At 37.4% G+C, this 27,239-nt stretch overlaps 1 protein-coding gene across 11 annotated transcripts in view; it reads right to left on the minus strand.

The window, feature by feature from the left end:
• Positions 1–27,239, minus strand: part of ATVPS33 (Sec1/munc18-like (SM) proteins superfamily) — a 352,047-nt gene that overhangs the window by 253,570 nt on the left and 71,238 nt on the right. For 5 of the 11 annotated variants that reach the window (XM_089798593.1, XM_089798592.1, XM_089798590.1 and 2 more), the window contains exons 10-11: positions 14,060–14,197; positions 6,684–6,778 (exon numbers count right to left, since the gene is read on the minus strand). In XM_089798593.1, the coding sequence (XP_089654719.1) occupies positions 6,684–6,778; positions 14,060–14,197 (233 nt within the window). Of the gene's footprint in view, positions 1–6,683; positions 6,779–14,059; positions 14,198–19,932; positions 19,987–27,239 lie in introns of all 11 variants that reach the window. The other 6 variants (XM_089798599.1, XM_089798598.1, XM_089798596.1 and 3 more) reach the window with 2 other exon arrangements.

Below are 27,239 nucleotides of genomic sequence, written 5' to 3' on the forward strand. Positions count from 1 at the left end.
ACAACGCCAACTGCGTCAAGAATGATATTCCAAAGCCGTAAGTCTTTGTTTGTTAGCCATCATAGCCTTATTGCGTTTGGTTTTCAATTTTCCCATGAAATTCTTAAAGGGGTAAGCAGCTGCGCGGCCAGAAAATAAGCCATAGTCGACATTGAGGAAGGAGACGAGCTTCTTAGGCGAGCTTGGTTTCTACTTCCGTCAGGACCAACGCATCTGGGGTGGCCGGATTACCGCTTATTCACCATTTCTGAGGGCATAGAGTTTGGACTTGAGGGAATTTTAAACCACCAAGCGCTTCAGGAAGGGACGGAGGAGTGGTGAATTACATTGTCGAAGGTGCAAATCTTTTGATTTCTTGGCGATGAATATATTCATATTGGCACATAACCTTGCTCTGCAATAATTCCTATCAGGAGTACCATTGAATATGAATTGTTTTTCAAACTAGAAGTTAGAATGAATGGTACAGGTATGAGTTACTAAGCAATTGCTCCACCTTTGCATTCGGATTTGATTCAGTTTAATGATAGACAACTTGGTTGCAGTTTCTGTATAATCTCACCTCTGATGTCTGAAAATATAACCTAGTTATTAGTATAAACAGTGAATGTTCTGCCTCATATTATTACATTAGTGCTTTGCAGTAAAATAACAGTAACAGGTCTTTGTGAACTGAGTTTCATGACAACTGTTTGAAGTAATTATTCTAAGAACAGAGTAATACCGTGATCATTAGACTGCTGTAGGAATTTGCTCAGCATTGATTTGCAGAATGGACGGGAAGAGGTACACTTCATGGTCAGTTAACCGTCCTACACGGCCTACCTTCTTGAAAGAGGAACCACAGAGCAGCAAAAAAAGTAATCATCCCGACATTTGGGTTGAAATCAAGAAAATAGTTGATGATATGGTCAAAATAAACCATGAATTAAGTGACAAGTTGGCTGATCCAGCTACCATGGATAAGTTGACTAGATTTATACGCAGATCATCTCGCAGAACAGATAACAAGAGATCGGCTGATACAGTTACTAGGAACTCGCATGAGGAGTTTGGAAAACAGATCAGTAGCCAGGTAGAAGATTCGGTTCCTACTCAGCCGCAGGAGGAAGTGGTGAAGGATATTACGCAGATTGATAGTAACTGTCAACTTGATACTCAAGTTGAAATAGTTGTTTACAGATTGACAGAGGGTGATGTCACAGGTACCCAAGATGGTTTGGTTACAACAGACAGTGACTACAACATATCAATTTCGGATGATGATTATGAGGATGTTGTTGTGCACGATGGTGAGTTACCTAGTAGAGATGAACAAACATTGAGTATTCATGACTTTGCTGAGAGGGAGCACCAGGCACATTTGGATGCTTCATCACATGAGGTTGAGGCTGGAAATACTTCACCAGATTTGTCCAGCCAGCTGAAGGTGAACGTAGATAGTATTGTGACTTCATTATCTCATCATGACAGGATGCGAGATATGATAGAGGATCACATCCAGATGATTCAATTACAGGACAGACATAAGGGAGTTCAGGCAGAGTCTTCTTTTGTTGACTTATGGACGATTAGGGAAGGAATGGGAACGATGAAGTTGAGTTATTTACATCTTCTATCAGATCGTGACCATGTTCTTAGCCTTGTTGGAGTCTATTCAGATACCTTGAGGAGGAAGAAGGAGGAAGTTGACAGGCTTTCTCCCAAGCTTGAGGACATTTGAGTTTCTTTGGAGAGTACTCCATTGGCATTACAGGACTTGGAGAGACATGTGGACGGGCGTGACATGGAGTTGAGTTTAGTTTTATCTTGCACACTTGATACTCAACTTTCTATAGTAGGCAAATCACATGTGGTTGTTGATAGTTGTGAGAGTACACCTTGCATTCATACCCAAGATTCAGGAACAATATCAGACAGGTATGTGGAGTTAGTTGGTATTAGTCATATTACTCGGGTGAACAATTTGCTTGAGTTACCAGCTAATCCTAGTTTATGGACATGGACTTGGGATTGTTATATTGGTGTTTTGGATTCAGATGACTGGAGATTGTTATCACTCTTTGGTAGTAGTGATTGTTTGGGTGCTATTGTAGATTTGATTAGCCGATTGCACGGTGTTGTCCTTTCATGTGCCAGCAACTTGTCTGATATTGGTATTAGTTTCTATACACCGGTGTTGGGAGTTGTGTGCATTTCCAGTCAACCACTTAGGGTGCAATGGGCTTATGACAATTCAGGCACATTTGAGTTGTCAGTGATTGTGGATGAGTCCTCGGATCGTATTGGCATTGATGACATCCAAGCGGATGCAGTGGACAGTTATGGGGACTTAGTCTCCCTGACAATTTCTTTCGGTACAGAGGAATTGGATAGCGATGCTACAGTTTTTGATACTCTGTATGATGACATGAGCTTTGGAGTTGATTCGCAGAGTGTGGATGGTAGTACTTCGAAGATCAGTAATTTTGAGTCTACTCCTTAGGTTAGTGTGGCAGAGGAGGATTGTAGGAGACAGGCTAGCCAGCGCCTTCATGTGTCTAGTCAACTGAGAGTTAGTGAGCGTGACATTGCCATCGATTGCCAACATTTTGATGTTGTTCGTCAGTTGTTAGCAGTTCATGGATGGGGCTCTCCTACTAGTGTTGTAGTTATTTTTCCTTGACAGAGATCCACTCTTTATGGGAGGCTATCCGGATTCTGAGACAGAATTATATGCAGTTGGTAGCTGACAAAGATCATCTTATAGAGTGGGGCAGTGCAGCATATGACGCATTGTTGGTCAAGGAAGATGAGGTGAGTGAGCTTACTCAGCAGCTCGTGGTGACTTCTAAGATTCTTGATAGTACACAGTTGGCTTTTGAGGAGTCACAATTGCATCTGGCTGAGGTGACCATGGAGTTGGAACGACTGCAGTCTTTAACAGATTCTATACAGTCGCTGGGTGTGGTGTCTGGTGATCTGAGGACGTCCATGGTCGAGATTGTCAGAGACAGTGGAGATGGGGATGCATCCATCCTTGATACTAGCATTGGCATATCGGGCTCTCTTCCACTGGGGTCAAGTTCAATTGAGTTGGGTGTTGCAGCAGTTTGTTGTGGTATGCCTGATATGGTGGTGGTCTCTATTGTTGATGGCGTGGAGACTAGGGATGTTGTATTAGAGATCATGTGTGATGTTGGTAAGCCGGTAGTGGGCACGGTTCCTGCTAGTGATACTACTCCTTTGGCGATGTCTTCGGAGGGAAAGCTGGCAGCTGTACATCATGCTGATATGTATCCAACATGGTTTGCTACTTCTATGTCACAAAGTTCTCTTATGGATACATGGTTACAGGACGACTATGGTATCAGTCGGCATGATGGTTTGATTGGTTATCACATCCATGGGAGTTTAGCGGAAGCTGTAGAGAGATGTGTTATAGACGCTACCAGGTATTTTTACCTCTATATAGCAAATGGATGTGGGGTTCGTTTGTTTTGGGATCCAGGTGGCGACAGGTTTGACACAATGTATTGGTTGATCAGAGATCCAGGTGTTGGTTGGTTGTATCTTTGGTTGGATGAGGGTTTTATTGTGGTCCTGGTATTGATCAATGTTGAGCAGTTTACAAGAGCAGGTGCTGAGTTTTTTCAAAGAGTTATATGGGATCCAGGGATTCGGTTGATTGATAGATTGCAGGGTGACATTTGGCTTCGCAGTTGGCCAACATTATTTTCAGTTTGGATTTCATGGCTTCCTGCAGACTCGTATGGGATCCTGGAACGAATTGCTTGAGGACAAGCAATTTTAAGGAGGGGAGATTTGCAATGTTCCCTTTGGAACATTAGAAAATATTGAAGTCTTATTTCATGCAATATTAAATTGACTTTGAGATTAGGGCTCAAAATATTAAAAAGGTCGATTTAATGTTATATTGAGGATAAAGGGACAAGGAGGAACAAGACGAAATGCTTTGGAGAAGTTGAAGAGCCACCAGGGAATAAGACGAAACCAGAGAGGAGCCGAAGAGTCTGGATTTTGTTCTAAAAGGAGAAAGTTGCTCATTGATGGATATGCTTGATTTATTATTCATATTTCCAGTTCTCTCTTGTGAGAGTTTTCAGAAAGCTTCAGCTTTCAGCCAGTGTGAGGACGTAGCCCCTCGTGCAGGCAGGCAGTGGACAAAAACCCATTGTCAAGGGAGATATCATTTCAAGTGTCTCATTGAGCTTACAGGTTCTTTCCTTGTTTTTCCAATCTGACTGTAACTTCTGTGTATAAGATTGGATTTTTAGTTGCTGGTTATTGTATTGTTGTTGTAAAATACAATAACGTTTAGTTGTTGGATGTTATATTGCTGTTGTACAAAGCAACATCACTGTTTGAGAAATTATTAGAGTTTTCTGGTTTTATCATACCAGTCTATGAACCTTGGTTGCATGTTAATATTTTAAATGTTATTGCAAATAACGGGTTCTATAAATTTGAAGAATCTTCTGGTTTATTATAGCACGGTGTCTCATGTTCGTATACCTGATTTTGAATGTTATATCTGGGGACATTTATATAATTGGAAAATTGTACTGGTTTCCGAATGTGCTGTAAATTGTCCGCAAGGTTTAATTTCTAAGGGTATTGTTAAGGGAATCTAGCAAATATCCTGTTTGGAATATTACAGTGTACTATGGCAGAGGTTGAGACTCAGATCCACTTCATTTTTCGATGTCCTCTTTACTATGAGATCAGATGGAGATTTTACTGCCTTTTCAGAGACTGTTCTTCTCTTTCAATGTTCTTCAGCTCTATTGATCAGCGGTGTCTTGCACTTTATCTTCAGGAGGCCACCCATCTTCGGGAGATTACCCTGCAGTCTTTTATACCTCAGGGGCTTACTTCAGACCAGCTCATTACTGCATTTTTCTCTCCCTTGTCTCCTCCGTGAGGTTTGAAAAGGCCTTCCAGTACTTCTCATTCCAGATCGGTTAAACACCACCAGCCTCTCAGGCAACGACAATCTTATAGCGGTTCTACACAGCATTCTAAGACTATGGATCGTTCACGGGTTTACCCCTCTATTACTGATTTCTTTTTGACAAGGAAAGACCCTTAGTCTCTACCTTGCCTTCTCTCCTATTTTGTTTCTTTCTTTTTTTCTTCTTAGTCACCGTTTGGTGCTTCTACTTGGCCAGCTCTTCTGTTTGTATGCTCAGTCCCGTAAACCTTGTTGGTTTCTCGTGGACATTAATATTATTATCTTATCTCTGTTTGCAATAGAATCGACTAGAGCTGGGTACTACTTGCCGTGAGACATGATTATCATATTTGAGAAGCCACTAGTGGTAGAAGTGGCAAACTAGCTATGAAGGTGGAGTTGGGCACACACATTGGCATATATCAACTAGTCGTGGCTATCTGAAGATAACTAAATTAAAAAATACGACATCCTTGAAAAAAACCTTTACCAGAAAATTGTTTGTCAAGATTTTGATGCAGCTGATCACATTGGCCTTAGCTCTATTTGTGAGTCAACTAATGCCAATGAAGAAGGAGAAGATGATGATGACAAAGAAGAAGAGTATCATTAAATTTTTAATCCATTAGTTGAACTTCAAACAATTATACTTGAACTGTTCTTATGATTTAATTTTAATGTTTTGAATCTTTGATGCTGAACTTGAAGTATATGACTGTATGATCACAACTCATGATGCTGTGATTAAAAATATACAACTGTTTTTGTTGATTAAATTTTTTTATGACACTATGTGACATTCTAATCTTGACTCATGCTTCTAGGCTGCATAAATATATATATATACATGTTTTTGTACTAACGAACCCAAAACCCTTTTCGAAAATTTTCGTACCAGCAAACCAGTCCTTCGTACCCAAACTTCAAACTGAACCCAAACCAGCATCCTAGCTTGCGCTTGTAGATTGAAGATTTTCAACTTGCAATAGTGTCACTATAGTGACTTGAAGACATCTTCAGCTTGGTACAGGGTTTCTACAATGATTTCTTGAAGATTTCAGCTTGTGAATGTTTGGATTTATGAATCTTTGCAAGCAAACCAGATATATATATTTTCTCACTGATTGAAAGAAATTTTCAAACCATTTGTAAACCTAATAGAGTAATTTATAATAGTTTTCTACTACTGTCTGTCATTAAAACAAATCAGATCTAGGGATTCTATGTTGGGTTTCCATGTTTATTGCCACTGTCATAATTTATCCAACAATTTATTACCTATTTCTACTTTATATTTGTTAATTTCCATGATTTGTTGTTTCATATGAACATAGTGAATGATAGTATTGCTGTTCATAAAAAAATCAGCCATAATCAGAAGTCACGTTTGATATATTTGACACATACAAATCAGATCTGTTACTCATGTTGCATTCAAGGATGCATACCAGAAGTATAAGGGTTTAATTTATGGTTAATCAGCTAGGCTGTGGCATCTACATTAGTAAATTGATTACAGTATCAGCTTTCACATGTTTGCTAAATCATACATATCCTTAAGTTGTTCAATTGGGAACATTATATATTTTCTCTGGCCACTCATGTATGTACATAAAGCATATATTGGCGTGGAAGCCATTACCAACGAAAAAAAATGATAAGGGAAGTAAATCATCTTCGTACGGACACAAAAGTCTTTCAGACTCTTTAGTGTTAACAGCACACATACCTTGAATTAAGGGGTACCTTGGCTTTTTTGCCCTCCTCTTGGGCACCCATGATCGATGCATCCAGCTCTATTGCTCCATTATTTATATGTAAGAACTGCCACATAAAAGTTGAAAGCATATCTTAGGTCTCAGAGATAATGTTGGATTAGTACAAATTAGGTTCACAACTAAAAATGACCTTCTGAAAATTAATATACACGATTGAGAGATCGACATATACTTTCAAAGAAAACAGATTTATATCACTCATTGTATGTCTCCATCAAAACAATCACACTGCTCTTTGACAAATACAATGCCTTCTGTAGATCTAGGTTTGCAGACCATCTCAAAAGCTTTAAGATTCGTCAACCTTTGCCTCGAACTAAAAAAGGATATCTGAAAATGAATATGCAACGAGATCGAGAGAATATACTTTCAAAGCAAACAGATATGCATAACTCACTGCATGTCTTTTTCATCAAAATATATTACACTGCTCTTTGGCAAATACAATGCTTTCTATAAATCTAGTTTTCCAGAACCCCTCAAAAGCTTCAAGATAAATTAATATATCATCACCTTTGCTTCATTATTGTTTAAATTAATCCACATATATGATAAAACAAAGAATTAATCTCTAAAATAGAATGTATAAATTGTTATGCGACGAAAGTTGTCTTAGAGGGGAAAAATAGTTTCAAGGTAAGGTTAATGATACTCGATGCTTTGAGCAAAACAGAGTTTTGTTTTCTAGTTGTTGCTTATTCTATATCTGGAATTGTTAAGTTTAAGGATCACTGACAGAGTAAAACTATTATATCAGAATGTAACAATTGTGATTATCCTTACTTGGTATCTTTGTACTATAGAAGGAATGATCCAAACCTATGTCTTTGTATTTCAGATAATGCAATCTTCAGATCCGACTGATGTCCAGTAATCTTCAGAATTATTCACCAATGGAGTATCAACGATTTAATTGCTATAATCTGCAGAGAGGAGAAGTAGATCGCTGGACTTGTATGCCTTAGATTCAGAGAGGAGAAGTCGATCGCTGGGACTTGTATGCCTTAGATTGATATAGTTCCCAGCGATCTCTTGGCACATATATATAAACATGAGAAGTCACGTCTCCATAGAGACATGACTCTATGTGACCAAAGGTCACGTAGGGTCATGCCTCTACATAGGCAAGACTAACTAATCATAAACATAACCAATCACTGCCTAATGTAATCCATGGCAGTCGGGGGCAATCATAATAAGTCAATTAGTAATCGGGGGCAGATACGAAGCCCGGATAATCTCCAATGCATAAGCCTCATATGAATGAAGTCCATTTTGTGAATATCTGAAAACATGTGTGTGTGTATATATATGTGTGTGTGTGTGTGTGTGTGTGTGTGTGTGTGTGTGTGTGTGTGTGTGTGTGTGTGTGTATAGGTATGTATATATACATGTATATATGTATATGTATATATTTTTCACTGATGAACATACAGAATTCATTAAATCATAATTGCATGTATACAATATTACTTCAACCAATGCTATACATCAACACTCCCTCTTAGCAAGGGTGAAGCAATAAAACTCCTTAATAGACACCAGAGTACAAAAATTTGTACTTAACACATTATCTGACTTTAACACTCTTAAATAGTGACTTGTCAAATAATTTAAATCACCATGCTATGAACACTATCATAACATATGTTATGATCTCTAATTGTCCGAAACAATATATAGAATTTTTATGATAACAGGCCTATCAATTGCACATTCGTCACCTCACAAATGATTACCTTTTGAATATATATGTCTATGAAAGATCACCACCTTTCATTACATATTTGATGCAACTAAACAACAATAGAAGTATAAACACATAAATTTAAAATTTAAATTCAATATCCAATATTACAATTTGATCATACCAAGATTTCCTCTGAAGTATTCCAACTTCACTTTAGCAAGAGGCTTAGTAAAGATATATGTTGTTTTCTCATTAGTACTGATGTACTCCAGTTGAATAACTCCTCGATCCACCATATCTCTAATGTAGTGATAAGGAATTTCAATATGCTTGGAACGATTGTGGAAGACTGGATTAGCTAAGAGCTTGATACAACTCTGATTGTCGCAATGAATCACAGTGGGCTTCAAAGGTTTTTTGAACAAATCAACTAGCAACTTTTGTAACCATACAGCTTCTCTAGCTCCCAAAGAAGAGGCAATGTATTCTGCTTCGGTAGAACTTAATGCAACTGAAGATTGTTTTCTGCTGAACCAATAAACCATTCCAAATCCAAGACTTAAGCAACATCCAGAAGTACTCTTACGTTCAGTAAAGCTGCCTACCCAATCAGAATCAAAATATCCATGAAGATTGATGTTTACTTGATCATATCCAACTCCCATGCCAATAGTGCCTTTTAGGTATCTCAAGATGTATTTAGTTGCATGTAGATGTATCCTCTTTGGTGCACACATAGACTAGCTTAAGGTGTTAGTCGCATAACATATGTCAGGACGAGTATTCACTAAGTACATTAACGATCCAATAATTTTCCTGTAGTAAGTAGGAGCTATATATTGAGATTTGATCATATCATCCTTTTGCTTGTGTAGATTGACTTCCACAGGAGTAGTAGCTGGTTTACATTCCATCATTCAAAATTTTGTTAAAATATCAACAGTATATTTTTCCCTAATTCAAAAAAATGTAGTTACCCTTTTGCCAAACTTCCAGTCCTAGGAAGTAGTGTAGAAGATCTAAATCTTTCATATCAAACTCTGTTGTTAGTTCTTGTTTGCACTTCTTTATAAGATGTTCTTCACCTATTATCAACAAATCATCAACATATAACACAAGAATAATCATATCATCACCATCTATCTTGAGGTATAAGTTAGGATCAGCTTCATCTTTAGAGTATCCTAACTTTGTTAGATAGTTGTCTATTCTTTCATACCATGCTCTGGGAGCCTCTTTGAGACCATATAGTGTTTTCTTTAACTTAACTACGTAAGATTTATTGTCATGATTGTAGAACCCTTCTAGTTGCTCAATATAAACTTCTTCAATTTTACCATCTAGGAATGTTGTTTTAACATCCATTTGATGAACTTTCCATCCTTTGGATGTTGCGATAGCCAAGATAGTTCTAAATGAAGTGTATCTATCAATTAGAGAAAATGTTTCTTCATAATTGATACCTTCTTTCTATGAGAAACCTGATGCTACAAATCTGGTTTTGTACTTTTCAATGCTGTCGTCAAGTGCATGCTTAATTTTGAACAACAACTTAGAAGAAACAACTGATTTGTTTTTAGGTTTAGGTACAACATCCCATATATCAATTTTTAGTATGGAATTATATTCTTCAATCACTGCTTCTTTCCAAGGTTGGTTTGATAGTGCTTCTTTAACATTTGAAGGTTTTGTTTTTATAAGTTCAGTTAATAATGCTACATAGCATGATTGGTTTCTTGTTCTTTTACTTTCTCGAATCACTTCATTAGGTTCAACATGATTCTCTTCTATCATTTTCCTAGCCCAAAGTGGCCTCTTTTTATTGTTAACATTTTCAGAATCTTCATGATTTGATGTAGCAGTAGAAGATGGTTCAATATCATTCTCCCTCTCAATTTCTGTTGTGTGATTTTCATCTATTTCAAGAACAAGTTCTATAAATGATTCATCATTGTTTTTAGAAATATTGAAGGCAATATCTTCTTCAAATTTCACATCTCTACTAATCTCAATTGTTCTTTGACTCGGAACAAAAACCCTGTAGCCTTTGGTTGTTTCACTATATCCAATGAGTATCCCCTTCTTTCCTGATGGTTCTAGTTTTGTTCTTTTCTCTTTAGGAATGTGAATATAAACAGGACACCCAAATATTCTTAGGTGACTTAGATCTAGTTTAATACCTGTAAATACTTCTTTAGGAGTGGTTTCTCTAATACTGAGTGTGGAAATCTGTTCTGAATGTAGACTACAACATTAGCTACTTCAACCTAGAAGGAAGTATGAAGATTTTGATCATGCATCATTGCTCTGGCTGATTCAACAATTGATCTATTTTTACGTTCTGTAACTCCATTCTGTTGAGAATTATATGTTACAGAAAAATCCCTCTTAATCCCAACAATTTTGCAAAAGTTTTTGAAAATTTCGAAGATGTATTCACCTCCATTGTCTGACCTTAGTATTTTTGTTTTTTGTCCTGATTGGTTTTCAACTAAAGCTTTGAACTCCTTGAATTTTGATAATACTTCGGCTGATTCCTTCTATTTTAGGAAGTAGATCCAAGTTCTTCTACAATAGTCATCAATAAAAATTACATAAAAGAGACAACCGTTTAGTAAAGGTACAGACATTGGACCACAAAGGTCAGTGTGGATAAGTTAAAAAATAGATTTTGATTTGTGAACTCTTTTAGGTAATGACTGCTTTGTGTTTTTGCCTAGGGCACATCCTTTGCAAATGCTTAAGTGATCAGTTTTGAAACTAGGTAATCCTTCTACAATTTTTCCTATAGATGATAATGCACAATATTGAAGATGACCTAGCCTCCTATGCTAAATTTTGATAGAATTTGACGTTTCATGATTTAGGGCTAAGTTTTGATTATAACAAAGTTTATATAGACTTCCGTCTCTAAATCCAATAGAAATAGTTTTCTTGATATTTGAGTTCTTTGGCCAAGATAGAACTTTGTCCTCTTGAAAAGTGACTCTAAATCCTTGATCAGCAAGACCAAAAATAGAGACCAAATTCCTTTTTATACTAGGTACATATAAAACATTTTTGAGTTGAAGAGTAATTTCTGAATTTAGGTGAATTGAGCAAGAACCAATACCTTTGATAGGATGAGTAGAATTATCTCCAATGGTGACTTCTTCTGAGGAGTATTCTAAGAGTTTTCGAATTTGTCTCTAAAACTTATTATATGACGAGATGCTCCACTGTCTATAATCCAAGTGTTCTTGTTTGAGTTTAATTCACTTGAAAGAGCTAAATAAAATACATAGATTTCTTTTTCCTCTTTCTCTACTTTCTCTTCTTTGATTTCTACTAGGGCTGCTTAAATTCTCTTCCGTTCAAGGTAAAAGTTATGAGAGTGACCAATTTTATCACATTTGAAACATCTTACTTTGGACCAATCACGTTTCTTATATGTTTTGTCAAATTCCTTTTTATTATGTTTGAATTTCGTTTTCTTGTTTGAATTTGCATGAAGAGCTTGAATGTCTCCTTCTTGATTTATACTTAGTCCTCTTGAGACTAATCTTGATTCTTCTTGTGTGCATTCATTTTTTAGTAATTCAAATTTAGGAAGCTTAGGTTGGGAGCTTAGACCTTGAATAAATGTTTCCCAAGATAGAGGAAGTCCTCTTAATGCTATCATGCTAAGTTCTTTGTCATCAACTCAATTTTCCATTGTTGCAAGTTGATCTTTTAATTCAGAAATTCTTAGAAAATAGGATGTAATTGATTCCCCATTATTCATCTTTATGTATAGTAGATCTTGTTTTAGGGTCAACAGTCTACTAGTATTGTTGAGTTCAGATGTGTCTTTGATAGTAGGGAACATCTCAAATCCAATCTTAACATTAGATATAGAGGGAAGAATATGATCTTTCAGAGAGTCTATTATAATTTTCATTGCCTTGTTATTGTGCCTTTTCCATGTCATTTTATCTAGATCATTTTCAAGCATGGATTTGTTTGTTTCTATGTACTCCTCTAATTCCATTTCTCTTAATATTATCATGACTCGAATTTTCCATGATCAAAAATTTGATGCTCCCTCAAGTCTATCCTCTAAATTTAGTGTTTCTTATAAATCTGAGATTTTAGATTTAATTATGAATAATAGAGTTTCTTATCAAAATGGCTCTGATACCATGTTAAGTTTAAGGATCACTGACAGAGTAAGACTATTATATCAGAATGTAACAATTGTAATTATCCTTACTTGATATCTTTGTACTATAGAAGGAATGATCCAAACCTGTGTCTTTGTATTTCAGATAATGCAATCTTCAGAATTATTCACCAATGGAGTATCAACGATTTAATTGCTATAATCTAAAGTAGATTGTTGGGACTTGTAAGCCTTAGATTGATATAGCTCCCAACAATCTCTTGGCACATATGTAAACATGAGAAGTCACGTCTCCATAGAGACATGACTCTATGTGACCAAAGGCATGTAGGGTCATGCCTCTACGTAGGCATGACTAACTAATCATAAACATAACCAATCATTGCCTAATGTAATCCATGGTAGTCTGCGGCAATCATAATAAGTTAATTAGTAATCAGTGGCAGATACAAAGCTCGGATAATCTCCAATGCATAAGCTTGATATGAATGAAGTCCATTTTGTGAATATCTGAAAACATATGTATATATTATAGTGTTGCCCCAGTGCGGGGGGGCGGCGGTGCAGGGGGACGTCGGGACGATTTTCCAGTGTAGGCAAAAAAGGGCCTCAATTTGGGGACGGCGGTGGTGCGGCAGTGGGGGCGTGGAGGGAAGGGTGGGGGAGAGGGGAGGGAGGTGGTTGCATAGTATATATATAATACATATGACTGTAAACGCTAATTATGAAATGATACTTCAATATATTGTATAACATACCAAATATAGCTGAATAGAGAAAATTGAAATGTGATTCACAAACTATAAGTTCAAACTTGAAACTTGAAACTTCGTAACCATTACTAATGACCGTTTAACAAATTAACTTAGTTCAAGATGCACGATGCAAAATTTATTGTTCAAATATGAATATTATATATGATATATCATAAAGATGAGCCGAGTAGCATGAAACAATGAAATGAAATAATGTATCATAACCATATCAAAGTGAGTACAATCAACAAAATGACAAAATCTCAATAATGAGAATGGAATCATCCCAAGTGTTCTCTAAGCATGCATAAAAAACAAATTAAAAATGAAAAGAAAAAATTAATTTTTTTTTAACTTTTTGGGCCATTCAGCTGGCCGCACCCCACAAGCACCCCCGCACCAAAGCACCAGCGAACCACCCGAGTGCTCAACCGGTGCGGCCGAGGTGTGGCGGCGCATTTTCAGCCAATGGGGGTACTCGGGTGCATGACGCGCCGGCACCAAGTGCGTACATGCACCGGGTGCTTCAGGTTTTTGACTCGACTGCACAAACCCGGGTTACACTAATATATATATATATATATATATATATATATATATATATATATATATATATATATATTTCACTACTGAATGTACAGAATTCATTAAATCATAATTGCATGTATACAATATTACTTCAACTAATGCTATACATCAACAAGAATATCAACAATCATGGGATTTTTGTATTGATTTTACCGACTGGTCCAGAAAGGTTTGCCATAGAAACACCCCTTCCATGTAATAATATGAAAATTTATTGCTCTTTTCAAGACAGTGATAATCATGATGCACCAAATGTCCAGAAACATAGTACGTTGCAGTTGAAGGCTTTATCTGAGGTCGTTAAATAAGATTTGTCAAGGAATCTAAACGATCAAATTGAATTGAATAGTGACTCTATGATATGTTTTATCCAAAATCAGAATCAGAACATGAATAAGAACACTTAAGCACCAAAAATAGGAATAGGCCAGAAAGAAAGAGAAAATAAGAGTTGATACAAGACCGTCTACCTATCAAGCAACTAAGGCAATTCATCCACCAACTGAGGTAACTACAAATTTGTTATCCTTGACTATACGGCTAAAACCAAAGTCTTTGTTTGACAACTAGAATTCTTTCAAAATCAACCTAAGCAGTTCAGAAAATATTCATATATGTTAAGGAAAATCATATTGGCTTCGATTAAAGAAGATATCCAGTGTAATACTGGCATTGGGGTACATCCGGACGTCAAGATGAGTTTCTGGAATGGTAGGCGAAAGGGCCTCAATTTCAGGACGGCGAGGGGACGATGGGGGGAAAAATGGAGGCAGCAGGGTTTTGTATACCATACATGTAGAACTTAAAATGCTAGCTATGAAATGATGTTTTAGTATGACCATAGTTTTGAGACTCTCCACAAGTCGGGCAAGTATCTCAAGTCGGCAAGTCGAGTCAGCCTTGTGAGGTCCAGTACGGCGAGTTGGGTCAAACCTGCTAGTTTCAATATATGATAGCAAAAGGGTGAAGGCAAGGTAAATCTTCATAAAACATTTAAGGGTTTTGTCGCTTTGTCGAGTTACTGCCGAGTCATGACCAAGTCTGAGCCGGTTCACGAATCAAGTTACCCAAGTTGGGTCACAGTCGGGTCCGAATCTAGAGACTTTGAGTATGACACACCAAATTGAAATACTTGAACATAGAAAAATCACAACACTAACCAAAACCATTGAACATCTAACATAATAACATTGTACATACCCAATAGTAACATCCAAATGTCAAAATTCAAATAGAGATTCAAGCATACGTCTGAATGGCATGGTTGCGAAATGGTGGAGGTTGGGGAACTCCAAGTGCTCGGTGCAAGGAAGTCTCTAGGTCGGGTGCTTTGAGGCTTCTTCTTTTTTTCTGGGTGGGGAGGGGTGGGTGGGTGGGTGCAGAAGGGGTGTGAGTCCCAATCACCAAAGATATCTATAGTATTGAATCAAGAAAACACAAGCAAAATCAAAAACAAACTAACGATCAAATGAACTCATTTCCCCTTTGATGAACTGACAATTGAGGAGACACAGCAAGTAGTAAGGGTAGGAATCCAAAAACATCTAGGTCAGCAAGCAATCCTGTGGCACACAATAACTATGATAATTCACTTTGGCTCACTCTAAGTTTGAGATGTGCATTTCCATGTTACTCCTTATCAGTGTGTTTTCTAAGTTTATTTAACTTGGTCATCTCAGTGATTCAGAATCTCAGATTACATGCAATTCTCCATCAATGATGAACCTGGCCTGTTTACGTCTAATTTCCTTTACTGGACAAGTCAAGTAGACAAAAAGTTGAGAACTAGTTTGCCTAATAAAAACGTCACAAAAAGGCCCAAATGAAACAGAGCTTGAGAACAAGCATCTATTGAATTATCAAATTCAAAACAGAAGACATTAGTTACAATAAAAAGAGTTCAATTTCTCATCCATTAATATCAATTTTTGCATGTATGCCTCTGTTGCACATAAATGGTAGACATTAGTGGTATTCATCCTCCCTCAGCACATATACTTATTGCTGGGTGCTTTTTTTAGCTAGGCTTTTCTGCTAGACATGGATATTTATTCCTGGCAGTCACCTATGCTCAAGCTTTTAATTGATGTTTTCAAAACATTCTCATTTTCTAGGCATCTGGTTTCTAGTGCAGCTGTGGCATATATTCCCTGCCTGTGCTAACTGGTGTAGCACCTTCCCATTTGACTGTTACAACTTTATGAACCCCAACCATGGCTATGAGACATTAAATGCCATTACAACCCTTTATGGTGGTGTTAATTAGGAATTTAAACTTTCCTTTAAATGTATTAAAAAGGCACAGTCATTCTGGATGAGGGGCAACTGTGACAGCTTGTCCACTCACTGCTGACATCCCTCTTATTGACACACTTTTGGATGTGAGTCTTGTTATTTTCAATAACAGAGTTGCCAATTTGATACAGAGTTTGTGTATGCAGGAGGGCCAAAAAGAAAAGGCAAGATTCATAAATTCTAATCCATTGACATTAAGAGCATCAAATTTGACGTTTTGATCAATTTCATTTGAACCATGGTAAGTTACAAAGTCAATTCCACCAGACACATCATTTGTCGAAGTCAGCACAGTCAAGAATTAAATCCCAATGCTGCATCAAACCTTTATTGTAATAAAAGTTTCTTATGTGACAAGAAATCCCAATAACTAGCAGAGCTCTGGAAGTGGAGATCCTAATAACTAGTGGGGATTTGGACGAGGAGATGCCAATAACTAGTGGGATATAAAAGTGGAGATCCCTGTGGGGTTGAGGGGCCGTGTACCTCAACAGAGCTTGAGGACAACACCTCCAATGGGGTCAATGGGTAGAACCCCTCAAGGGACTTTTGAGGAAACACCCCTAGAGTGGGTTTAAGAAGTAGCACCCTTGATGGTACCCTAGGAGAAATAACCCTATAGTGGGGGTTGATGAGTAGCAGCCCCCAAAAGGGCTTGAGTCAAACATCCTCAATGGGGTTACGGGCAGTTCCTCCGCCACCAAAACAAAAATTTAAGTTCGTTTAACTTTAAGACACAGACCTTCATGGCATTCACCATGTCCCCAATATTATTACTTTAGGCAAAATTAGGTATTTGCCAGATTTCTTAGAAAAATCTTTTCAAAAATTATTTTATTTTTGTTTTAGATTTGGGCATCCTTCTTGTCCCCCTAGAGTTTCCTACATTTGGCCCAAGTTCCCCCAAGGTATCAACCAGCCAAGTTCCCTGTGGGTCCTCCAAAAAAGGTCTGACAAGGAACCCGAGGCACCCAAGCAAAACTTTGAGCAAACCTGGGCTACTTTCATCAAAAGACTAGTACCCAAAACTAGTTCAGTACAGGATCAAGACCTAAGTGTACCCTAGAACATAGGTCAAACTAAAACTTCCTCCTAGGACCAACGAAGTCACCTATGTGCTAAATCTCAGATGTATACAAATATGTGGTGAAGGCATGAGACAGAGACAAAGAGATTGCAGTTAAATATATATAATATTAGGATGGGAGATGTAAGACAGAAAAACCTTTTTTCTAAGTCTACTCACATGGCCAAGTTTTAGCCACGAGACTTACCCAGAATCAAGAGACTGGCAAATCTCAAGACTCTGTGAGTCTGGCAAGGACTTGGCAGACTCTGAACTTGGCCACCAGGGACTCGCAGACCATGTCCTAGCTCATGACTTGCTGATTACTCATGAGTTCGTGTGAGTCTCATATCACTACAAGACCAGCCAAAATTGATAGAGACATTCTGTGTAGAATCGTAATGCCTTGTGGCCTGACTGTGCACCTTTTTGTGTGGAGTTTAAGTGATGTTTGTAAGTCCCTATTGTTGAACTATGTGTCTGTGAGGCAATTTTATTATCTGAATTGATTAATAAAGAGACTGTCAATTATTATCATAGTTCCTGAACTCTCCAAGTCTTGGCACATCCCAAGCCAAGTGACCCTAGCCAAGTCCATGGGGCCCAAGACTCTCCACGGGCTCATTCTAGGTGAGATTCACTAGAAACTAGTATTAGGTCAAGTCCTTCTTGCTGAGTCCTGAGTTGGGTTGGCCTTGCAATCACCAGAGTTACTCTACTAGATTAAGGCACATTCTCCCCTCCTATCACCAGCATCAACAAAGAGCCAAGATGAAGAATCAGAAATTGAAATATTCAACATTGCTCAAACAAATTAATGACAAAACAGAAAATATAAGAAAGAAAAATGGTACATGGTGAAGAGGTTTGACATTACAGAGCTTCAAGTTTGTGAAGATAATACAACAAACCATAGAATGCAAGTTGCTGGAGACAACAAATTAGAACATAAGTTTAAGAATGAAAAACCTACAAAAATAAAGATTAGCATAATTCATATCAGATGGAAAGACAATGGATGGCCATATATGACAGTAGTAGAAAATTCATAACCAATATATTTCAAGATAGATAATTGGTTGAATGTCAAATCAGATTGGGATTTTTCAGACACTAAAAGCAATAAAGGGTATCAAAGTCTAAATATACTGTCAGCTACAGTATAGAAAGAACAAGGTGTAGAGATACTAGTAGAAAAATTGCAGCCTTTCTGGGATCCCAATGTTACACAAAACACTATGACTAAATTTAGAAAAAGAACACAGCATGATGGTCAATTAGAAAATGTAAAAATCAGCATTCCTCTGAACATAATACTACCACAAGTTCTTCCAAGGTATCTTGTATCTCCATCTCCCTGGATGATTTTTGCATTCAGAACAAGAAACTCTAAGGTTTCTTATCACCCCTTTTGTCATGAACTTCTCCTTACAAGATCGTGTTTATCCACCTGAACCCTAGCTCTTCATGAGGCAACATCATAGGGTCCCAAGTTAAGAATTGCTAACAGTTTTTTCACTTATCTCAAGAAGTGGTTAGTTTTCTCAGCATGTTAATAGATTTTCTTTAAAACCTGTAAGTTCCAATTTCTTAGTAGGCAAGTAAGCTGTATCTTTGTTTCCATCGGTATGTTTTACTCCTGTTTTGCACTTCATTTATTTAAAAGTCTTGTTTTAGCTTCTGTCTATTATAGTTTATTTGTTTCAGGCTCAGCTTACTGCCCACAGATAAGACGCTGGTCTCTCCTATGAGCCAAGCATGTCTCTTGGTCTCCAAAAAGCAACAGTTTACCCAATGAAAATCTTGCCCAAATCAATATTTAAGTGATAATCATGATTATCTTTCCTATCCAAGTGTTCAGGTTATGTAAGGTCGGTCCTTTTTGTTTCCTAATAATGTCTGCAAGATTCTTACAGGGAAATATCACCAATGAGGAAATCATCAGGAGCTCTAGAGCAGAAAAGTAAAAAAAAACTAAAAGAAATATACAATACTTACAGGAGCTCAAATGAAAGCAATATCTACCACTGCTAAACACCACTAGTAGAGAGAACTGAGGCACAATTTGAGTGAAAAATGCTAGACAAATATACTCCAATTTGTAACATAAAAGGGTCATCTTTTCAAAATGAAATTCTCACCGCAAAAAATACAATTTCAACACAAGGAAAACTCATCCAATATTTGGAGTATTTCTATTTTAGAAACTACCATTTTTGTAGATTTTTTCTTTGTGTAATGCTGAGAAGGTAGAAATTGAGTTTCCCCTTTTAGAAAGTTGCTATTTTAGAAGAGCTAACTTTTTCAAGATTGGCAATGGATGACATGGTCAAAAGTTGATGAAAATTAAGTCCAGGTTATAGCACAAAAAAATGCAATTTAAAAAGTGCAGTGGCAATAAAAAGAGATAAAATTCATCAAAGACAAGATTTTGTGGCAAAGTGTTCAAAAATGCTTCCCAAGAGAAATCTAACACAGAAAGAAATTGAAGAAAATTGCCAAGTTTATCAGAGGCAAACATCTTCTATGACATACCCATCTTCCTCCACGTGACTGTCTCAATAGCAAATCCCACCAAACATCAACAACCATTTTAGTTACTAAGTAATGACTAGTGAGCTTTTCCTCAGGGTTTTGTTGGGATTACCCAATATTGCCCACGCACCTTTTGCATACCAAGTCTGCTGATTTTCTCTCTTTGGATGCTGATCATTGCTCTCTTTGATGAGTACATGCAGACACGGAGCATACACATTAAAACATGTTCACATGATTATGTGTGGACGTAGAGAATACACATATAAACACAATGTATACACATGAATATATGTAGTCATAGAGTATACATACAAATACACATATTGTTTGATCCCTTCTCTATACATTCAACACATCCATAGATTTACCGTAGTATTCAAATATATTAAGATTTGGAGGAGGTAGCATGATAGGTCTTCTTGAAGCCATCCTGCAATAAGCCCAAGATCAGATACTTACCCCTTGGCCCTAGAGGCACCCACATTGGACATCCAATTGGAGTGCTTGTATCTGCTTTTCTTATTCATGCATCAACCCTTTAAGTCATAGTAAATCATTGCAGAGTTGGGAGACGGGATCGCAAAAGGGGACCTAACCCGTGTTATTGCTCTCCTGAGTAGAGCAGGGAGCCTAACCCAACCTTCCTGCTCATAAGACATTTTGAGCCAGAGTGTGGGCCTAGCACCACCTTGCTGCCCATTCGCCATTTAGACCCAGAAAGTAGGTCTAACCCCATCTTGCTGCTCATTAACAATTTAAAGCTAGAAAGCAGGCCTAATCCCATCTTCATCCTCCTAGGCAATTTACAGCCAGAAAATGGGCCTAATCCCATCTTCATCCTCCTACGCAATTTACAGCCAGAAAGTGGAACTATCCCCATCTTGTTGTTCATAAGCCATTTAGAGCCAAAAAGTGAACCTAAAACTCATTTCGCTGCTCATATTTCACCTCAAATCATCAAATTTTTCCTTTATGACAATGCAATCTGCATCTGTATAACTGCAAATACTTCTTTAACTTTTTCAAACCTTTCACAAAAATCTGTCCAAATCTGCATGTATAAACTCATAGATACATTGGCATATAGCTTATACACGTCTGCACATAGTCATCTATAATTTTTTAATGTTCATACATTCTTTATTTCATCCTTCATTTCTTAATTCTCGATATGCTGTAAAACTTGTTAAGAATTGAATGATATTTTTTTTCTCAGTTCACATTTCACTATTCTTCACTCCCTCCTACAACTCTCCATAGTTCTATATCTTTGTAGAGTCATCTCTTTTTACCAATGAGCATAACCCCAGGACAGGTAGCACATTTTGAGATATGCAATCTTATTAAAAAGCTGTATCTCCTAGATGTATTGCTTTCTCTTTTTATAATTTTTGTCGGTAACAGAACTGCTTCCTTATATCTTTGTTGATTTAATCAAACACAATGTCCTTCATATGATCTATTTGTTTACTGATTTAATCAAAACACATCACTACAAAACTTCAACTTTGGTAAGTGCTTGTGAAGATGTACAGTCTTACTTGCTGTTTATAACATTGCATCTTACTCTGATCTCTGCTGCCTTCACAATGAATTGCATAACTTTCATCTTCTGTTTGTTCTTTTCAATAATAAATTATAATAATCAAAATGCCAACTTCCATTGCTGCAATACTTTAAATTGCTGTTGATTAAATTTCTTCTCACTATCTCGAGCAACACTTCTGATTTTATCACAATCTTCTATTGATAATCTGCTTTAAATATCTTGTAAATCTGCTTTCAACTCTGCCATAAATAGGATAGATATTTGTTAGTTGCTTCAACTACCATTCTTCCCTCACGATGGCAAGAATGATGCTCTTCTACTAATTGCAATGTCCCCTTTCTGCGATTGCCCTAAATCTTGCCCAAGCACCTTATATACATCAAATCTGTTGACCTTCTCTCTTTGGATGCTAATTGCTGCTCTCTTGGATGAGTATTATTGCTCCATAGTTTGATCTTCCTTGATAGATGCCTTGAGGTATGGGTGAGTGCCGATTGATAAGCCCCCTTCAAGGCTTGGAATGAATCCTCACTCCTTTGTACTTTATTGGAGAAAAGGTCACCACCTTGCATAAGGTCACTTTTCATGTTGCCTTTGAATAATACATTATTCCTCAAATTAATCTCCCCTGAATGTCCACCTTAACTGAAATCTTCTCCTCTTTTGTATAATGTGAGGGAGAAACACAGCTCTTCATAATGGCCACAACCTTTCACAACTACCACCCTGTAAAAGGGTAACAGCCCTTCATCATTGCTGCCACTTTGAAAGAGTCACTTCCTTGTTTTCTTCCATTTACAGTTCCTTGATTCCTTTTGCTCCATCATTTCTTCCTTCCTCCCTATATCCTCTTTCAGGTTTACCACACCATTCTCCCCACAAAAGGATCTCTCAAGATAGCATGCCCATATTTACAACCCTATAGAAATAGAGCAAGATGAATTGGCCAAGTGATGGAGGCTTTCCCAAGGTTTCCCATGTCCGTTTTTCACCAAAGGAATGGATATCTTCATTTTCACAAATGCAGATAATTACCACTAGTGTCTTAGCATCAAATCCCAACCAAATAGAATCATTGGGTGTCTATCATTGCAAGAAATGAGTTTTGCACTATCATAACCATGAAAACTTCCTCAAATAAGCTCCTCAAAATAGCAAGTGGTCAAGAAAGCTCCTAAAAATAGAACTAATGTGCCTAAATCAAGGATAAGGATCAAATTAAATTATGGAGAGAAAATGCTAGAAATACAATTTTAGGTAACTTTATGGATAGATTGCTTTAAGATATTATTTTAACATTATTTGAAGTTCTAGCGGATATCTTTGAGAGGTGCTCATCATGTCATTTAGCCACAATAAGGTAATGAGTGCTCATGTGAACTTTGTAGTAATTACTGTTCAACAAGCCTTGAATGCTTTGTAGTAATTACTTGTTTTCATCTCTTTTTCATCATTGATGTCATAAGTGTTATGTTTAAATATTTGATCAAAATCAATTGTTAATGTCTGAGTGATTATCTCTTTAAATGCTTCATAGACATTACTTTTTTCATCTATTTTTTATCAATGAGGTCACAAGTGCTATGTTCTATTCACTTAAAATCAATTGTTCATGTCTGACTTATGATCTCTATTTCAATCGTCAATCAATATTCTTGTTCAAATGATGTTATAGTTTATTTGTTATAATTGATAGATTAGTTGGTGAGAGAGAACAGATTGAGCTCTCACACTCTAGCCTCTATAAAAAACCGACAATGGAGTTTGCTTTTAGTAACTTCCCTTGACGAGATCAAATTTGAATTCGGAAGGGGCTGCAAATTTTTATTAGTCTGCCTCATAGGCTGCCTCCCTGTTTCGTTACTTTGTACATTGATTTTGTATTTCATCATCCATAAAGGATTTCTAGCTCTGAACTTTGAAGTCTAACTATGTAGCAACGTATTATGCAAAATTACCAGTAATCTCAAAATTAATGAGCCAATATCCATATTTCAATTGTATACACATTTTTGCTTCACTTCCTATCTGTGTGATTTACTGACATGAAATTAAAACAATAGTTTTTGCGCATTGTTGTCTACATTTTTATTTCATATTACTCAAAGAGTCGTTGGCCCTTTATGTTTTGGCTCCTTATTCATGAGGGAAAAAGATATCTACAATAATTGAAACCAGGGAAACAGCTACTACAAAGGTAGTGCAAGGTTAACTGCAAAGGCAACTTGTCATGTCCCCTCCGCCGCACTAGTTGTATGGTGTCGAGTTAATCTATCTCCACATCCAGATAGATTAACAGCATCACCAGTCAGGATGCCTACTAGTCACAAGGGAGTTTTATCTTAAGTTGTCACTTAATGTATTGAAAGTGCTTTAATAAAGTTACTTTATGTTTTAAAAGTCGTTTACTTTATAAGGTGACTTAAGTGACCACAGGACAAAATTGGAGTTTAATCCCACATCTCTTATCCCAACACTTTTCCCTCACTTCAAGGTTATAAATAAGGGACTCCGTCTTGGGATTTGGATACAAGAATTTATGAATTGAATATATTGAAAGTTCTAGTTGCTTTAATGTGACTGGTTTTTCCAAAAGATGACAAACCTTCTAGGAATGAGTGAAGCTAAACGAAAACCTAGTGTTCACACTATCTACAATAGTTGAGATGGGGATGATATGCAGAAAGCTGGAACTCCATGGCAATAACAGGTACAAATGGTAGCTCAGAATTAAATCCAGCATATACAAGATATTGTCAGCATTAAGAACTAATAGCTGAGAAGGGGTCGATAGTTTTCCATACGAGATAGAGAGCAGAGGAGGAATACTCTTTTCCATAGGAAGAGGATAGCCATCAGTAAAGATGGAAACGCAGTGGTACTTGTGGTAACTCATGGAGATATTGACCAGCCGCACAGGACCACACATATTATCGGACAACTCATTCTGCTATTTCCAGGCCACAGGAAGGTTAGAGTGCAAGTTCAACTAGGCATTGAAGGTGAAAGCGGCTTCATTTTCAACACACGGGTCTGTGAACTCCTTGCCTACCTTCAAAATTCATGGTGTTGCATATTGTTTGGTTTACAAAATAAACAGTAAAACGTTATTAATACCAATCTGAATGTCCTATTACTCATATTTTTTAACATCTGAGATGGTTTCATGAGACACGAGGCATATTAAGAGATGACTGTATTTCGGTTTCTTTATTGTATACATAGCTATGTTGCATGATTACATTGCCGTATTCCGTTACTTCGAACTCTGCAAACCAAAAATATGGATGATAGGGGACAATGATGACCTGTTCGGTTTAAGATTATTAAGGATAAACAACTACAGGGGGTTATTTAATATACAGGAGTTTAGTGCATGCCAACTGTTTGGTAAAATACCTTGGAAAGAAATCACTTTTTTTTTTAATAATATCGAAGGAGGAATATTACAGTGGTATCAAAGCCACAAGACTTGCCATCTTGTGGGGAAAAACAGAATATTTGCAAACTGATTTTTATCCAAATATGATAGCTGAGAATGAGTAAAAAACATTATAAATTCAGTTATCTATAGCTGGAACAAGCAGATTCTTCAAAACATATTGAGATTGAAGATAGTTATTCAATCGATGAGGAATTAATATTTGGAACAGGTGAACAAACTGAACAAACTAAACAGATTGATCATTTTGGACAGGCAGAACAGGTAAACAACATTCAAATGGCACATAATGCAACTGAACAGGACAGGGAAGTACGAGAAACATTGCGGGCTATTAGAGATGGGCAAAATAACATAGCTGATGCACTTCAACAACTTGCAATTAATATGTAGCAGTTAGCTCCTGTTAATAGGAGAGCCCCAAGCCATCACAGTGGAGGAAATAGTGTAGCTGGATCACCCCGAGCTGTTAGAGCTCCCACACGTAACACCGACAGGCCTTTAATGCCAGTGTTTAATGCAAAAGAAGAGGCAGCACCACCAGCAACACCAAATTTACTACCGGACAATTTTATGGCAATGTATGATGAATGGGATTTGTTTCCCGATCCTATTAAGCAAATTTTAACCTTTGTCCAGTACCTAAATCAGAAAGGGGAGGCAGATAGACAACAGCAGGATAGGAGACCTAGAGCACCAAACAGAGACCTAAAGCATGTTATGAACAAGTTAACTCTACCTACCTTTGATGGCAGTAGTAAGACATCCGCTAGAGCTTGGATTCACAAGTTTGATAACTACTTGACACTCAAGCCCATGGCAGAGATGGAAGCCATTAGATTTGCCATGATGCACTTTGAGGGAGCAGCATATGATTAGTGGCATGATGGTTTAGTCACCCAGGATCATGGCCTCATAACTTCATACGAGATTTTCAGCTCCAAGCTGATTACTCATTTTGATAGGAAGGATATTGAAGTTTATTACCGGGATTTGGCTCAGTTACGACAAAGTGGGTCCTTGGATAACTTCATTGATGAGTTTCAACAGATATCAGTGATGGTACCAGATATGACAAAACAGCTTAAGGTGATGTTGTTCACAGAAAGGTTACAGGACAGATTTAGGAGTTTGGTTAATGTCCTTAAACCAAACATGTTGGATGATGCGATTAAGATCGCCCATGATTTGGATTCACCTTCTTCACTACTGCAAGCTTCAAAGAAACCCTAGAAAGGGTCTATATCGTCCAAAGGGAACAAAAACCAGCAAAAATCAAATCCTCCCAAATTGGATTTTGAGACACGTAATGAACTTAGGAGGAAGAAATTGTGCTTCACTTGTAGGGAACCATGGACTCCTGATCACGGATGCCTTGGTAAATGCAAGATTCACTATGTTGAGGTTCTTTCAGAGAATGAAGGAGAGTAGCAAGAAGGTGGTGATGTTGACGATAGCAAGGAGGAAGAGGTTGAGGAGCAGCCTCTTAAAGATAAAAAGAAAAAAAACGCTACCGAACGGCCTCCTATTATAGCCACCCTTTCTAGTGATCCAACATGTCATCCTTTCAGGGTCAAGGGTGTTGTTAGGGGACAGCGCATCGTCTACCTTTTGGATACAGGAGCATCCCATAATTTTATCAACAAACGGATAGTATCTAAGAGAGGATTGCAAACAGTCGGCATACCCAAGTTCGAAGTGAAGGTAGCAGGTGGTGAGGTTTTGAGTTGCACAAAGAAGGTATCCAATCTTCAGATATAGTTTGATGATTATCTCTTAGAAACTGATTTTTATGTTGTTGATTTGGATGGGTTGGATGCCATTCTGGGTAGACAGTGGTTAAGGACTCTCCACAGGTACACATTTGATCACGAGACAATGCAGTTGGAATTCTTACAAGGTGATCGGTTGATAGTCCTAAAGGCCATACCAGATAGTGGACCGAGGTTGATAACACCTCACAGGATAAAAGCCATTTTGAGGCATGATGATATTAAATGGGTGACACAGTGTTTCATCTCTTCTAAGGAGACACAAGATACAGGACAGTAGTACCATTGTGACATCCAGACGGTGCTTGACAAGCACAAGAGGGTATTTGAGGATTTACCTCCAGGTATTCCACCAAATAGAGGGTTTGAGCATATCATTGAGTTAGAGGGTGTCAAACCCGTCATTACCACTCCTTATCGTCACCCTAGGCATTACAAGGAAGAAATAGAGAAGATGATTAAGGAACTACTAGATATGGGACATATCAGGCCTAGCTCTAGCCCTTTGCCTCTTCAGTGGTGTTGGTTAAGAAGGATGGCACCCTTCGGATGTGTATTGATTATCGCGCCCTTAATAAAAGAACCATTAAAAATGGGTATCTGATTTCCCGCATTGATGAGTTACTGGATGAGCTTCGTGGAGCTATTTATTTTTCGAAGATAGATCTTCA

This window comes from Cupressus sempervirens, chromosome 8 (assembly GCF_028749045.1).
Source record: "Cupressus sempervirens isolate cs-2001-9-10 chromosome 8, ASM2874904v1, whole genome shotgun sequence".
Taxonomy (NCBI): domain Eukaryota; kingdom Viridiplantae; phylum Streptophyta; class Pinopsida; order Cupressales; family Cupressaceae; genus Cupressus; species Cupressus sempervirens.